This window comes from Rosa chinensis, chromosome 7 (genome assembly GCF_002994745.2).
Source record: "Rosa chinensis cultivar Old Blush chromosome 7, RchiOBHm-V2, whole genome shotgun sequence".
Taxonomy (NCBI): domain Eukaryota; kingdom Viridiplantae; phylum Streptophyta; class Magnoliopsida; order Rosales; family Rosaceae; genus Rosa; species Rosa chinensis.
This window is the reverse complement of record NC_037094.1, coordinates 867,478-884,252: the sequence shown is the minus strand read 5'-3', so window position 1 is coordinate 884,252 and position 16,775 is coordinate 867,478. Positions and strand designations below refer to the sequence as shown.

Below are 16,775 nucleotides of genomic sequence, written 5' to 3'. Positions count from 1 at the left end.
AATCCCAGAGGCTTTTGGATACCAACAAATTTGAACCATAATTCTAGGACCACTCTCAGTGCATCAGACTGTCGCGCTCACTTTTCACACTACTTAAATGGAACAGTTTGGTCCACCATAGAAAAGCTTTCTTCTTCTTCATCATCACAGAACTTGCACTCTAGTTTTGAATTCTGGGCATCATCTTCTATCAGAAACCCATGCAGAGTCAGAGACCCATCTGCAGTTTTGTGATTTTGACTTGCAAGCATGATATTTAAGCTTTGTTTTCAAGTTGGTAGTTGGAATATTGTTTTCAAAATTTTGATGGAAAACATTAGAGCTTTGCTTCAATCATAAATTCTCACCAAGTTTGATGCATATTTGAATGTTTTGCAACAAAGATAAGTGGGGGCATTCACATGATGAACAGACATCACAACTAACATATGAGGGGCAACTGAAAACATCTCAATTTCAATAGCTCAGGAGTTGTGTAACCAATAAAGGCAAGAGGCAAAAGGTGAAGTAATAATTACAGCAACCATCACCCACCAACAACTAATGGAACAGATATCCACCCCAAAAGTGTATTAATCAAAAGGCAAAAACTAGTACATTGACAAATAAAAGAGAGGGGGTAAAAAAAATAACAGTTGGCTCCTAATGAAGGTAAGATGAGACCCAGAATTTAACATGCAAGAAGAACAAGAAACTTAACAAGCAAAAGTATGGGCACAAGAAAGCAGATATTGTACTACAAATCAATGAAGGAAAATGGTCGAGGTGAGGGGTACAGATCAACTCATCGGGAAGACCCATCATCAATATCATGGACAGCATTGGGCTGATCTTCCCGCAATGTAGAATGGCGTAGCTCCTCAATGCGCCTTGTCACTTCGGATATTGAAGGGCGTTTATCAGGATACTGTGCTGAACAATCTATCGCAAGTTGCAATAGCTGAACCATCTCCTCCTCGACGTTCTGGTACCTCAGAAGCTCAAGATCGAAAACCTCAGAAGTCCACTCTTCTTTAACTATAGACTGAACCCACCTTGGAAGGTCAACTCCTTCCTCATTCAAGAGAGCATGGGTTGGGGGCTTCCCGGTGAGTAGCTCCAAGAGCAGTACCCCAAAGCTGTAAACATCGGCCTTCTGTGAAACCTTGCGAGGATCAGTCACCTCTGGTGCTCGGTAGCCAGCAACTCTGTTGGGAGTAGAAGAGGGTCCAACAAGGTGTGCTAAGCCGAAATCAGACACCCGACCTTCATAGGATTTTGTAAGCAGGATGTTGGATGACTTTATGTTTCCGTGAGAGACATTGGGGCCTTGAGAATGTAGGTATTCAATTCCACGGGCAGCTCCAAGGGCAATGCTGGACCTGATTTCCCAGTTCAGTGGAGTTCTACCTGCTCCTTTGTTTCCTGCAATGTAAAATAGAAGACGAGACGATAGTAAAGATAAAGTTCTTTCAAGTGGTATTATGGGTTTGAAAGTATGTATCTGTCACAGCCATTGATGAAAAGTTAGAAGTTAAAAGATTTTACTGGGGAAAAAGACTCAAATTCAAATGAAATTGACCATCAGTTAAGAACTGAAGATTTTGAAATCACAGCAAAGTCAAGAATATCTCATACAAAGAGCCCATACAGAGTCACAGACAACAAAACGATTGGATCTTTGCAAACCACAGTACAAATAATACTGAAATTAAGAAAATAAGTGCTGCTTTAATTGATTTTGAATAGTTTTGAGTAAAGATCCATTCTTTCAAACTTGAGAAGCGTTTGTGGAGATGAAGCATGAAATAATTACAAACTTTCCTCGCAAATTTAAGAAAAAGAAAGGAAAAAAGTGACCAAAAAATTGAAGAAATCTGACAAAAATCAAAACCAACATCATCCGAAATGCAGGTCAAAGAAATAAGGTAATCACTACCAGAACTGAAAAGGCAGAGTAATATGCAAACCCAATAAATGAAGCAGAAAATCTCACCATGCAAAAGCGCAGATAAGCTTCCCATGGGCATGTAATCATAGACAAGAAGCTTCTCATCTCTGCTGAAATAATAAGCTCTCAAAGGAACCAAACTCTCATGATCCATAGCTCCCACAGATTCAATCTTTTCCTTAAACTCCTTCTCTGTAATGGTCACATCCTTGAGCCTCTTCACCGCCACCACCGTCCCGGCCTCCAAAACCGCCTTGTACGCCGTCCCAAACGTCCCCTTCCCCAAAACCTCCGCCGAGGCTCTCAACAAGTCCTCCAGATCAAACACCCTGGGCCCATTTCCGAAAAAGATCAACTTCTTAGCTCCAGCAGCAGCACCACCACTAGCATTAGCAGCTTCACTCTTCCCATTCCCCACCATCGCCGCCGCGGCCGCCGCTCCCACCGAGTACCCATTTCCGTAACCACCTCCGCTCTCCAGCTCCGGCAGCTTCTCGCCGGGAATCTCGACCTCCGGGTGCTTCACTGTCCTGGCAATGTCGACCGAGCTGGTCTTCTTGCTGCTCTTCTGCCGGCAGAGAAGGAACAAAATCGCAACGATCACAACAAAAGCAACCACAGATCCAATCACAATACCGGCAATAGCTCCACCGGAGAGCTTTTTCTTCTTCTTGCTACCGTCGATATTGAAGTCTCCATTATCCGCCTCACCTGGACAAGCACCGAGAGGTCCTCCACACAGTGAGTTGCCCAGAAACGAGCTCGATTTGTAAGAACGTAACTTGGTCGGAATAGACCCGGTTAGCAAATTGTTCGAAATGTTGAACTGCTCGAGCTTGGGGAGGTCCAAAGCCGGAACGGACCCGGAAAGCTTGTTGTTTTCGAGGTACAGTGTCCTTATCCTTGTCAGATTGTTGAAAGAGGGTGAGATCTCGCCGGAGAAGTTGTTGGAGGCCAAGTTGAGCCGGACCAAGTCATGCAAGCTGTACAGAAACTCGGGGATTTCGCCGGAGAACAAGTTGCCCTGCAAGTAGAGGTTACGAAGGGTAACGCAGGCGGAGAGATCTGACGGGAGAGGACCGGTGAGAGCATTGAGACGAAGACTGAGAGTGCGAAGGCCGGTCAAGTTTCCGAAAATGCCAGTGGGAATGGTGCCGTGGAGAGCCACACCAGGGAGACGAAGCACAGTGACGCGGTTGTCCTCGCAATTGACCCCGGCCCAGGAACATGGGCTGGGCCGGGTCACGTCCCAGAGGAGGGTCCGGCCTCCGACGGCGGAGCGGAGAGCGAGAAGGGCGGCGCGGTCGGAGCTCAGATCTGGTGTTGCTAATGGAAGCAAAACTAGTACTATGGAGAAAAAGCAGAGGTGAAAAAGACTCTGCCTTTGATAATGGGAATGCATTATGGTGGAGAAAGAACAGAACAGAACAGAACAGGCACTGGTGGAATGGGAGTTGAGTTGGGTTGTTCTTGCTCTTGCTTTGTTTAATTTGCTTCAAAGCTCATCCATTTTTGTTGGTTTGGGAAGAAGAGAAGAGGGAAGTAGCAGTAGAAAGTACTAGTGTGGGTGTTTGGGGACCTGCATTTGCTCTTTGCTTTTTGGCCCTTTTTGTGGCTGTTCTCTCTCTCTCTCTCTCTACTGGTTTTCTAGAGAGAGAAAGTGGGGTGTCCAGGCTGTGAGGTAAATAGAGTATACAGTGGGACTAAATAAGGAAGAAGTGACAAAGCAAAAGGAGAGAAAGAAAGAAAGAAACCCTAGCTGTTCACAGAGAGAGAGAGAGAAGTGGGGTGACCTGGTGGATACTCAATTGGATAACAGTAGTCAAAACAGCCTTTCTTCTTTTTGCTTTTTTTTTTTTTTGGTTTCCTCTCTCTTTTTACTGGATATAATTTTTTTTTCTATATATGAAATTGAAGTGACTGTTAGATGGGTTTTGATTTGATATTTAAGGTAAGTATGTATTTTTGTATTTATTGAAGCAATGGCTTTTGTGTTATTGGATTCCTTTCATTTTGTGTCTTTTTCTTTGACACTTGGCTCTATACCTCTTCCATTGTCTTTAACATCTTCCTTATTTTGTGGTAAATTTTATATCTTTCTTTGTTAAAATCATTGTTTGCTTCAAGCTGATGAGTAATCCTACTGGTAATAATTCATGGGATATTGGATAAAGCAGTGACTTAAATTTTTCTTTTTTTCTTTTTTTTGGGGTGGGATTTATGAAAAGTGATTCTTTTCTTTTGGAAGGAGGGATGAAAGAGAGCATGACAGAATATTTTAAGACCCAAATGGGCATTTTATTATAATGTTGTTTAATTATTACAACTATAGTGACCCTAATTATTCATTGGAGGTACACACAGCTTGTGCCAAGCTGTTTAGATAGGTGGCATGTCACCACTTGGCATTTCAATTAACAAAATATATGAGATTTTTAGTCATTTAGAGAGTAGTAAGGTCCTAAAAAAACTAGAAAATAATAATTGTTTTTTATTTAAATAATGAATTTCCAAATACTTAAGTACCATAACATAACCTCTTTGGGATGCTTGAACACTGTTTTTCTGTCTTGACACTTGAAAAATACTTTTTCATCCTAATTTTCAGGCAATAAAGGGCATTTTGTCATTTTGGTGGTTCAATTACCAACATCTTTGTCCACTTTCAAAAGCCACTTACTTTTTCAAGAACCAAAACAAAATTGCTTAAGTGATAATCAAGATTAAGTTAATTTTTGAGTGTTTCTTTTTTAATTCCCGGGCATATTATAAGCAAGGTTAATAACGGGATCTTGTTATAACTTATACAACTACCAGTGCAAAGAGTCTTCTATGGACCAAGGTCTACCTACACCAAGGCAAAAAATCAGTTATTATATCACCCAAATACCCCATTTTACCCTCCATTTTGCCTATGGTCTACCTACACCTTGGTCCATATTAGAATTTTTGCTACCAGTGTAGTCCTCTTCATTTGAACATGACCAAAAACTAAGCTTCAAGGCTAATCAAGAAGGAACTGTAGTAATAATTAATTGGGTATATATATATATATATATATATATATTCACCAAAATCAATAGATTATAATCATGTTTAAGTTAAGCTAATATATCCATAATCTAAGTCAATCAGTTCAAAATTGCTAATTTAGCTAAGATAATTAGTAGCACGTCTTAGCTTTTTATTCAACTCCACATTTTTGGTAGGGAGGTCAAATTCATGTTGTTAATTAACACTAAAAATTCTTAGATTTTTCTTAAATTTTTGCCATTTTCAAATTAGAAGTATGCTAATTATGGTTTTGCTCATAACAGAATGATGCTAAAAATTGCCAATTAAATCCAATATACATGGCAACAAGTTAAGGCTTTTCTTGACTATGGTTATAATTGGTCAACGGATCATGCACTGTGAGCCGTCCGATGTATTGACAAGATAAGGTCACCCACCGACGCATCCTACCGTTGGAAGGACTCATAGCTTGCTGAGGTGTCTTTAGCAAACCTTGGGTGGGACCTATGTCTTAGGCTGGTCCACCACGTTACAAGATATATGTATTTTTTTAAAATATATACTTTCTAATTGAAATAATTTAATTTTGTGATTAAGACCGTATATCTACCAAACTCAATTATGTAATCTAATTCTTAGCAACCTTAATTAAAACTTGTAGGTAGACCGTAGACCACATGAATTAATATGATACTATATGGATACAAGATAATTAGAGTTGTCTCTGTAAGCCAAATAATTAATTGAAAGTAGCCGTTGATTAGTTTTTTTTTTTAACTTGTTTAAATTTTAATTTTTCATTTCACAGGCAATGAAATTATTTACTCTTCATATGAAAATGATTTAAAAGGTAAAGATAGAGACAGTTGGAATATATATGTAGCCTAACTCCGAGTGAGTAGATTACCATTATAAAGGTAAAGTTGTGAAAAAATTAATCAAGACAGGACAATTTATTTTTCCTCTTCACAGTTGAATTTTTATGATAAACGAACAATGAAGAATTTCGAAGTATGACATACTTCGAATTACTGTAATACTTGATCTCGTTTGCAAGGAAGCTTCTTTCTTAATTGATCATGTGATGTAAAGCGCCATTAATCATCTGAGAAATCTATGGCGTTGGATGCTGCGTTCATCAAAGGACTCATATAAACTATATAGTAAAAAATATCAAAGACAATTATTGCATGTTAGTCTATTGACCTTACCAAACAGAGACCATAAGAGCTGTAAATCATGGAGTAGGACCATTTACATAACCAGTAATGAACTAAACAAACACTTTCAATGAAATTAAGGTGGTGGTGGTGGGATTCCACGCATTCATATAAAATATGCCATCGACTGTAGAAACAAGAAAAAGAGATATGAATCATAGAGCAACACTAGAATCTGATTAATTAAGAGCCAGTAGGTGCTAATCAATTTAAGGGTTCAAAAGATATGTTTAATTTTAGGTGAGAATATGTAAATGCACTTTCTTGCGGGTAATAGGCATGTACTTACAACTAATCATGATTTACGTTAAAGGCCGTAATCACTTAGCCTTTAAAGCTAATATTCATGTTGCTAAGCCTTTTATATATGTCGGCTCTTCTTATCAACAATTCTTACTCACCGTCACAAATACACACACACACACATGCGCGTTTCTCACTGAATCTGATAGCTAAAGTTGTAAGTATTTAAGCGCTTTCAATTTTAATTAGGTGCGTTAGAAAGATTAATTTTAGTCGAAAATATCTTTATTTTACTGATACCACTAAATTTTATAAAACATATTAAATATTCACAAAAAGAGTGTAAAATAACCGAACCTAGTGTATTAAATCAGAAGCAGACCCTCAGAAGTAATTATCTGATGCAGTTGGTCTGTCCACAGAAACAGTTATCTTGTGGTTTAATTCATAAATTGGTTTAATTCATAAATACGCCATAGCTTTGATTGCTTGCCTGCTCGCACGATTAATCTCTCTCTATCCACAACCAATTCCATATTGCGTCGATTATCAGCCATGAAATTGACCCCTGTACAACTTTGGAACTAGTCTATAGGATTAAGGTTACTTGATTTTGAAGAAATGAAAGCTGGCTATGAGCTCACTATGTGTTTCCTTGACTAGCTAAAGAATACCAAGTGTAATTGAAAGTATTCCAGTCTCCCGTCTGTTGTGGAATGGTCCACAACTTGATCCATCAGCCAAAATCTAAAATGCTTAGCATGTTGGATGTGCATAGTCAACGTTTCAATTTTAGAAATTAAGACGATGATCAACCCAAAAAGCCTACAATCAGAATGTCATTTCTATAAGAAAAAAAAAGAAGAAGAAAAAATTGTTAAGAACAATATCTAAATAATGGACCACAACTATATCAATAATGCAGTTGGACAACCCAAGAGAGTGAGAAATTGAATGCCACAAAAACGACTTGGGTGGCCCATAACTACAAAGGCATGTGATGTGAAGCAGCACTTCCATAACTAGAAGCCAATTTTGTTTCTTTTAGCATAAGCAGGGGTATGTGTCAACAGATCAATTTCAGACAAGACCACTAAGAGATGCATGCAGTCTAAAAAGCTAATCTCGATTGAAAGCAAAAACTGAGTCTCACCGATAACTTTGGTGTTCAACATAAAATTGACAAGGCAAAAACAAAAGATAAAACCAAAATGGTGTGTCTAGAAAAGAGAGGTTCCCTTGCCCTTCTTGTCTCCTCCAATCTCAAAGTGCTTGCACCTCTGCAAAAACCAGTGGCAACAGTCAGGCATCAGGTTGGATGCAAATCGAAAACAAAAAGGAGCAACCTAAACAACACAACACTAACCTTGATTGGGTGCTGCGACACATGCTTGCAACCCTGGCATTGGAGCCTCAGCACAATCTTCTTGGTGGTTTTGGCCTGGTAGAATTAAGAAAGTAAAATATGACATTGTGGAAACAGACCGAATCAATCAACTTCAGTACAGAAATTCTTGATTTTTTGTTTGTAAATTTTACTTTTTAATTCCAGAAAGCAAAGAATGCACCGATAAATTTATGTGTTTTACCTTCTTGTGAAACACCGGCTTGGTCTGACCTCCATAACCCGATTGCTTACGATCATAACGACGCTTTCCCTGAGCAGCAAGGCTGTCCTTTCCTTTCTTGTATTGCGTGACTTTGTGCAAGGTGTGTTTTTTGCACTCTTTGTTCTTGCAGTAGGTCTTCTTTGTCTTCGGAACGTTCACCTGAAAACACCAAAACCCCAAGCTACGATCAACGCTCAAAGAACCAAAACAAAATAGAGCAAAATGAAACAGGACATCAGTAATCCAACCAAACCCAAACAATGCAATAACCATCACTAAAAAAAAAATTCCACAACCATCATACCACAATCTAAAGATTCCACTTCGTACACAAAACAGCATATAAACCATTCGTAATACCTAGACAGCTTATTGCCAATAATTAATCCAAATTTAGAGTCTAAGAAGCTGTTCGAGCTTCATACCAGAACTAAAACACTATCACACTTTCTACTGAACTAAAACCAAGTACAACTATTTACAATGAACTCCACAATTATCCATTCTACAATATAATCATTGTTTTTTTAACACCAAATCAACTTTAAAGCGCAGCGCACATGGTAGAAGCAAAAATCAATAGCCTTCATCTACTACATATATGAAAAATCACTACCATAGTAACTTTACCGCAGAAGCAGACTTATGTATATGTAGAATTAGAGAGCGAGAATAAAAGGGTGAATATAATCTATAGATGACAGAGAGAAAGAGAGAGGTACCATGGCTACGGCGGCGTGGAGATGGAGAAGACTGAGAAGAAGAAGAAAGCGGACGCGGCCTCTATAACGTTCTTGGGGTGGGTTTTAGGGTTTTGCGGGTTTTTTTATTTAAAAATAAAAAAAAATAGATTGGGCTTTTCTAGAGTGAGTTGGGCTCGGCCCGTTAAACCTCCCATGAATTTCTCTGTTCAACGCTTTGGACTCATCTTTTTTTTTTTTTTTTTTTGTTGAATAAAGGGCTGCTGCGGTTGCCCTCAAGTCTTGATTAATTAAACTGTCGAATACAATGAGGAGAACATTGAGCCTAAACCCCTGATGACAATAAGCATCTAGAGAACATCTTGAAATACTACCTTGGACTCTATCTTTACTCGCTGAGAATTGGGAAGTGCAAGTTATTGCCATATTCATCATACGTAAGTACACGAAAAATGTGTTCCTTGTATTGATATCAGAATTTACTATTACAGTTTCGTGCCGCATCGACAATGGTTACATCTCTGTGAGCAACTTAATCATCTATGTCAGATCGAGTATTTCCGTCAGCATTGTTGTTTGTTCTATGAGTACGAGAACTATCCTTGTGTTGTGATAAAGTGAGGTTTCGAGTCTTTCCTATCGCGGTACAAATACAAGTTACAACTAAAACTCCAAAAATTGATGCCATATAAAAGGAATCAGGCTTGCTTGAACCCCACAAAAGTGCCGGTCTGTCCATGGTAACTGATGCAAATCTCTCCTGCGACTGCCTCCCCCTGCGAAATGGGGCATGGTTAAAGCAGCTCATATGCATGCAAACCCATGGTGATTCAAATTCAGATATGAGAGGCAAGAAATGACAGAACCAGAATAATAGAATGCAGAAATTTTCTTCTTTTAACATGAAGATAGACCGAAAACCAGAACTTATGGAAATGAGACACAAAGGCATACCCCAATACGCCTTTTATAGAGTTCCACAAGGACGAAACACATTTTTTCCCCTGCCTTGAAGTACTAGTTGCGTGGTTTCTGCTTTTATGCGCATCTTGTGTCCCTGGGACAGTGCAAGAAAATAAGAATAGTATTAAACCATGATAAATTCAATTGATATATAAATATATATATTGATATATATATATATATATGATAATTAGATAGTAGTTCATAACAGACTTGAAAGTTGAATCTACATACCAGTGCCTTTTGAAGCACCTGAGTGGCCCTTTTTAGAGGTCCTAAGTGAAGCGAGTTCTTCAACAAGTGTGCGTTCTGCGCCACTGTCATTCAAAAATACAAGGTATTTGTATATCAAGCTGGATGCTCAAGTTAAACTAATATTTTAAAACTACATGAAAGAAGGAAGCATAATATAGTTCAAGAACTGCAACCTGATTCTCTTTGGAATAAGTACATTCACAACAAAGTGATGATCTCCTCTAACAGAAGGTTTACGCATGTTTGGAACCCCCATACGGGACAACTTTACTGTTTCTCCAGGCTGAATTCCAGAAGGAATTTCAAGCTCTTTCATGCCTTCAACAGTTTCTACCTAAAGTAAATGAAAGTTTCATGTCACACAACTCCTATACAACTCTACTACCAATTACATATCGGAACCCTCATATGGTAATGTTACTATTACCTTTATCACAGTTCCTAAAATAGCCTCAGTATAATCAATATTTATAGTTGAAAATAGATTGACACCCTCCCTCCGAATTCCAGTCCTTTCATTTATACGAAGCATTATGTAGACATCACCAACTACACCCCTGCCAAAAAAAGTAAATATTAAAGAAAGTCACAAACAGTAAAAGTGCACAAATATGTGCCAGGTATTCTAGAAAGAATGACTAACATGAAAGAAAAGTGCATTAAGGCGGGAAACAGTGAACTATATTCAATATAGAGTCAAATGCCGTAAGAATCAGAACATTGTAAGTATATTATTACCCTATATAATCCTGGAAGAATAAAACTTCCCAGCCAATGTGAATTCCTCTGGTAGGTCACAATAGTTTCCAGAGAAAGATGGTAATTTATCTGAAATCTGCTTCTATTAACAGAGCTGTATATTTATAATTTCTTTAATTAACCAATTACGACAGAAATCAACAACTAAGAAACCACTTTTTGACCAACATATATGACTAATTGTGTGACACCAAACTTCATTCTTTTTTGTTTATCTTTAATATGCCCTTTATTCTTCTCCCTCCGACACCCCATACATTGATCTAGCTCACTTGCTAAACCAGTTGCTAAGGCACCCATAAGAAAAAGACACAGCAGGTACACGGCCAGATGGCCTCTCATAGAGAAGTTCAAAAACCCAAATGTAAAGACTAGTTAGCAAAAGAAAAAGGAAAATAATACTGAGAACATTAATTTGAACTGTGTAAACACCTTCTCTTATCAATATTCCCCTCCCCTTGAACTTTCATTGTGTCTCCATCACTAACACCAGCTGGAATGGTTACAACCATTGCTCTTTTTGACTGCACTTGTCCCTTGCCATTGCATTTTTTGCAGGGATCAGTTATTATTGTACCTTGACCGTCACACTTTGAGCAGGTAGATACCTATTGATTAAAAAATATGAGCAATCAGCACACCAATAAACATGTAATGAGATCTTGAGTCATTGGTAGGAAGAGGCAGACTAAATAATTATCAGATTAACTCTATGTTCATAGGCTTACAGCAAATCTGAACATATTGCATTTAACTTCCAACAATTTATAAAACACCCACGCACATATACTGATTCAACTGTTAAAATTTCTTTGATACTTGCAATACTATCTGCACGGATGAGGCAAAGAAAACTTCTTTCAAAATTGGATGTACTACAATTATCCATGATTTTAATAATCAAAATGGATCCCTTTACCATGGATATCATGCCAAATGGTGTTCTCTGAGTTTTTGTCACCCCTCCTCTTCCTCCACAACCAGTACATGATTTGATGCAGTTATCAGATTTAGCACCACTTCCACCACACGTATCACAAGTCTCAACACAAGAAACTTCAAATTCCTTCTGTCCTCCGAAAATGGATTCTTCAAAGCTCAGTTGCATTTCATACCTGGAACATAGAAGAATGACCAAGTCATTTGAAGGTCATAGTATTAGCATACTTCTACAAACATGCAAACCAATATTGAACTCTACTTTGTTAAGGCAAAAAAGGACATGCTTTGACAGGTACATAACCAATTAATAGTGATAGCACAGCTAGACAATTACCGAATGTCAAGGCCCTGATTTCCTGAGTTTGGCGTATTGAAGTTAAAATTGAAGTTCATGCCTCCTGATTCACCCCTTCCCCCAAAGTACGCATCAAAAACGTCAAAAGGATCCACCTACGTAATAGTGATCATTCATCAGAATGCAGTTAACACGATTAGTGCCTTGAGTAGAAAAACTAAAGAACTAACACTGTGGTATGCATGATCTTACCCCGGCTGAACCCATGTTTGAAGAACCATATTCTCCCTGTAAGCCTGCCTCGCCAAAGCGGTCATACGAAGCTCTTTTCTCCTCATCTGATAGGACCTAAACAACAGCTTACTTACCACTTGAATCGAAACCATATAAGGAAGCATTGATGCATCATGCAATATACATTCACTAATTTCATAACTGCTAAACCAACTTCATACAACATCAGTCAATACATGATACATCACTACCGAAACCAAAAACTATCAAAACTACACAGTAAGCCTTGGTAGAAGTACCTCATATGCAGCACTAATCTCTTTGAACTTGTCTTCAGCTCCAGAGCCCTTGTTCAAATCAGGATGGTACTGTTCCAACAATTGGGTATTCATCAAAGTCAAAAAAGATTTAAACTTTCGCTAAGAGCAGCTCACATTTTCAATACCCAACTGAGAAAAGCTAACCTGTCGAGCGAGCTTTCGATAAGATGTCTTTATCTCCTTCAGGGTTGCATTTCTGTCGAGGTTGAGGGTCTTATAGTAATCGGTTCCGGCGGCCCTGAGGACCAAACGTGGAGGTTTTGTACGGATGAAAGGAGCGAAATTGGGTTTCAAAGTTGGGTCTTTTCCGGTGAAGAATGTGGAAGAGGGCCTGAGAGTGGAGGAGCTGAAAGAGTAAGGTGAGTGGGTTTGAATTATGGGCATGCTTAGTTCTTGGAGGGTTTGGAGTGGTGTGGATAGTGGACAAGGTTTATGAAGAATTAGAGGGGTGAGGAAGTGAGAGCTTTGGGGTTTGCAGGGGTTTTAGGATGGGGTTAGAGCATACTATTTCCTAAACATAATCTCAATCACTCCAACTATGGTGGTTATTTATTCTTTTTTTTTTTTTTTCAATTCATAAAATTAATTAGGGGAGTAACTTTTTGCCAACAGGAAACGCGTCTGGAGAGATTGTTCATCTCCTTTCTCTCACCAATAATCTGTCGAGTAAGCAAATCATGGCTTCCGAATATTTAACTAGCATGTGATGCGGGTTTTTGAGATTATTACATATTCCTGTTCATTTGTCCAAAATTAACAATTTTCTAATATGTCATTTTTCTTGCAAAAAAAAAAATGTGAAGTGTGTAGGCAAATTTTTAGTCCTTTTTGCATGCTTCACTCTAGTATAATTGAAATTTGACTCTCAAACATTATTTTATTCTAAATGTAACTCGTAATGACATAGCTCAAGATTCGGGAGTTCTAATTTCGTTATTATTTCTCTATTTCTAATATTTAGAATTTTAAATTAGAAGAATGACATTTGCGGACCAAATAATCACGGACAATGGTTGCGATCGGAAATTTGTTTCGCCATGAGGTACTACTATTGTAGTACTAGTTATGGTGATGAATATTTGATTATTTTGTTCAAGACTTGCTCGATCTCATGATATTACCACGGTACATGCAATTTGAGTTGATCCTGACTCTGAAATGTTTGATGTCTGCATTATTGGTCTTTCTCGTTTACCTTTCAATTGTTTGGTCTACAAATGGATTGAGCAACTTTGCTGTCAAGTGACAACTTCTTTCCAATTTTCTTGTGCAAGATCGAGCATGGTATAAAACCAACCCAATCAACATTCACATATACCAAGCATGTATTCAAAAGCATTAGGTCTTATCCAAGTTAGAGGGATCTCGCCGATCTAATCTAATACATGTTACAACTAATATTGAGGCAAAGAGCCTACTACAATAAACTTTATAGCAGATCAAGTGTTCCTTCCTAAAACATCAGTTATACAAACTGTAGCAGTTACATTGCTCCATGTCGATTCATTTTCGTTGAAGTTCATCCATTAGCAGATGTGCCACTGACTTGTATCCCATCTCCTGACCTTCAAACCCAATCGAATGAAAGGAAATCAACATCCTATGCAGTACACTAAGTAACTAATGTGACAATGAGAACGGGGAAAAAGAGCAAAAACAAGCCAATCAAGAATCGAGGAATGGGACATATACTTACATCTGTATATTGCTATCCCAGTCGGAGCCAACTTTCGCTTCTTCATGCAGAATGAGCTATTATGTCATTCAAGGACACAAAGTGAAGATTAAATCCCCAGTAAGTCTCTCTATCATGAGCACATAAAGTTGAATTAGCAAATGTATTGTGTCATGAACATACCTGTTACATATCCAGTAAGGTCTTACTCCTTTTTCTTCTATGCAATGTGGGCACATCCAATCTTTGTTTTCTCTCACTTCCTCCATTTCTAACAAAGCATTACAATAAATTAACATCTAATCTCCCTCATCTGATCCATGTAATTGCTTTTCTTATATCTCCAAAGAAAGACTCACCTTCACCATACCTAACCTTGAGACAACCCCGGCAAAGAACACCATTGGTAGAGTGACAAACTGAACAATCTGTTTTTCCTGTGCATATAGGAGCAACAAGTTTCAGTAGTGTTTCAAGGTTCGTCTGAATGCTAAAATGGATTCCATCAGAGAACTAACCAATGCAAGGTTGGTCCATATCAAGAGTACCACATCGCTTGCAATCTTCTTCACCACACAACTTCTTTTGCCTGCACTTATTGTACATTGAAGATTGAGCTAGTAATGATACCGATTTCTAAAGACAAAGCATTTCGCACCAGTAAACTACAGAGACGCTGGTTCTCACTCTACATATTTTAAGATGACATAGTTACTAAACCTTGAATCGTTTTCATTACATGAAGTTAGAAACATAAAAAGTCACTCCCACTAACCATTGAAATTGAGAGCATGCATGTAAAATCCAAAGGCAGACACATTTATACTATAGAAGTTACTCGATTTACTAGAGCTTGTAAGTGAAGTTCACTGTAAGAATCAAACCCAGGTTAAAGGGTCAGCATGCCTATCTAGTTATCTAACATCCTAGTACCACAATTCATTATATTCTTGCTTAACAATGTGTATAAACCAAAAAAGGTAAGACGCAAAACCTGCAAAAATGGCAGCAAATCCCGAAAACAGAATGATAGACACTGCCGCGGCTCTTGCTATCACAACGCCGAGCCCAAGACTCAGACGAAACTAGCTGCATCTCCGAACCCTTTACTTCCACAAAAGGCGCATTTGCAGGCCTCCTCTTATTCCCCTCCGCACTCTCTCCACTTCCACCCACTTCTGTTACTTCACCAAATACAATTTAGAAACCAGAAGTATCTTAGCGCCAAGGAGGGCAAATATAAAATAAAAGCCTGAAAAGGCTTGACGGATTTACCTGTCAACCTTGATCGTCGAGATGAAGTATTATTTGGGGTTGTTGTTGTTGCTAGAGTGGTAGCTGTTCCCTTCAATCGGTCCGATCGGCGCAAAGAGGTAAGATCATAGACCTTCTTGCAGTACTTTCTGACATGGGCCTTTGGTGGTTTTGCTGATGAAGAAATGGAGTGGAGGTCGGAGAGAGTCTTATGAACCCCCAGCGAATTCAAACGAGCCTGTAAGTAGTCAGAGTTCACTTTCAAGAACGGGGAATGCCATTGTCATCAAACAAGAAAGAGAAGGGTGAATGTGAGCAAGCCAAATAAGAGAAGGAAGGACCTGGTTTTGTAATATGCGAGCATTTCTGAGATCTTCATAGTCACTCTTGGTTCGGAGGAGCCTTCCCATTGTTGTTTTCTGCTTCCACTCGAATGGTAACACAGTGTGACAGAGACTTACTTTTCCTCCTGCAGAGTTCAACGGTCTTGAAGGCATTTGAATTTTAAAATTGGGACTAGGAAACTGGGACAATAAAATAAAGTAAAATAAAAACACCCATTTTCTAAGGGTTAACTAGTATCTTTAAAATACAGCTAGCAATTTCGAAAACTCTCAACAAAATTTTTCTTTTGGCATTAGTTTGTATCAATGGGGAAGGGGAAGTCCAACTTGGAAATCCAAAAAAAAAAAAAAAAAACACATTCCTTCATCTTACATGGATTGATTTTTTTAACTGATCTTCAATTTTTTAATTTTCTTTTTTGAGAGGATTTTTAAAATTATTAACATACTTGAAAAAGTTAATTGTAAGGTAACGGATGCCTATAAATAAACTTGTGAAGGTACCACATCATCGAATGATGAAAAAATTTCAATTCAAAATAGCTCACTTTCATTCTTATTATCTTTCTATAAGTAAATGCAAGGTTTACTGCCCGCTTGATTCATTTCATTCTCTCATTTTGATTTTGTTCTCATGAGGATGAATGTGACAGATGCTTGAAAATTTAGGTCCTTTGGTGGTTTGTAAAGTTCTGTTGTTTCTGAATCGAAAAAATTATAAATTTGTCCCAGTCCCATCATTCCCCCCCTCTCTCTCTCTCTCTCTCCCTCCCTCCCTCCCCCACTGACCTCTGGCTCTGGCAAAGTCCTAGGCCGTCTGGCGCTCAAGTATATCGGACCGCATCAGATCACGGCCCAGACCCGAGTCAGATCGGGGTTACGTTAGTTCGAATTAGGTGAATGATTCCGCCATAGTCAACGGGTTACGCTCCACCCCGAAGTTCCTGATCGAATCGGAGCTGTCGACGCAGCAGATCTATGCACAAAGGCTCTCTAGCAGCAAGTTCTGTATCTT

General features: G+C 38.5%; 4 protein-coding genes across 5 annotated transcripts; all 4 read right to left on the bottom strand.

The window, feature by feature from the left end:
* Nucleotides 1-429: 429 nt before the first annotated feature.
* On the bottom strand, nt 430-3,686 carry LOC112178685 (probable inactive receptor kinase At1g48480). Its single transcript, XM_024316869.2, has 2 exons — nt 1,976-3,686; nt 430-1,404 (listed from the first exon to the last, which is right to left on the bottom strand). Exons 1-2 carry the CDS (start codon nt 3,330-3,332, stop codon nt 785-787), a joined length of 1,977 nt encoding a protein of 658 aa, XP_024172637.1. The 5' UTR covers nt 3,333-3,686; the 3' UTR covers nt 430-784.
* A 3,720-nt stretch (nt 3,687-7,406) lies between these two features.
* On the bottom strand, nt 7,407-8,843 carry LOC112175731 (60S ribosomal protein L44). The gene is made up of 4 exons (XM_024313459.2): nt 8,741-8,843; nt 7,998-8,177; nt 7,775-7,849; nt 7,407-7,688 (listed from the first exon to the last, which is right to left on the bottom strand). The coding sequence occupies exons 1-4, from the start codon at nt 8,741-8,743 to the stop codon at nt 7,629-7,631; spliced, it is 318 nt and encodes a 105-aa protein (XP_024169227.1). The 5' UTR covers nt 8,744-8,843; the 3' UTR covers nt 7,407-7,628.
* A 314-nt stretch (nt 8,844-9,157) lies between these two features.
* LOC112175730 (chaperone protein DnaJ) lies at nt 9,158-13,000 on the bottom strand. The gene is made up of 11 exons (XM_024313458.2): nt 12,632-13,000; nt 12,467-12,535; nt 12,186-12,281; nt 11,973-12,088; nt 11,616-11,811; nt 11,129-11,304; nt 10,365-10,494; nt 10,111-10,271; nt 9,917-9,999; nt 9,674-9,776; nt 9,158-9,495 (listed from the first exon to the last, which is right to left on the bottom strand). Exons 1-11 carry the CDS (start codon nt 12,869-12,871, stop codon nt 9,252-9,254), a joined length of 1,614 nt encoding a protein of 537 aa, XP_024169226.1. The 5' UTR covers nt 12,872-13,000; the 3' UTR covers nt 9,158-9,251.
* A 648-nt stretch (nt 13,001-13,648) lies between these two features.
* LOC112180546 (cell division cycle-associated protein 7) lies at nt 13,649-15,902 on the bottom strand. Of its 2 annotated transcripts, none has more exons than XM_024319102.2 (8): nt 15,758-15,902; nt 15,438-15,654; nt 15,157-15,346; nt 14,681-14,751; nt 14,522-14,599; nt 14,346-14,433; nt 14,184-14,239; nt 13,649-14,052 (listed from the first exon to the last, which is right to left on the bottom strand). In XM_024319102.2, the coding sequence occupies exons 1-8, from the start codon at nt 15,824-15,826 to the stop codon at nt 13,991-13,993; spliced, it is 831 nt and encodes a 276-aa protein (XP_024174870.1). In that variant the 5' UTR covers nt 15,827-15,902; the 3' UTR covers nt 13,649-13,990. The 2 variants fall into 2 exon arrangements, with proteins under 2 accessions (XP_024174870.1, XP_024174871.1); XM_024319103.2 differs by having other exon boundaries at nt 15,157-15,340.
* Between the last annotated feature and the right edge of the window lie 873 nt (nt 15,903-16,775).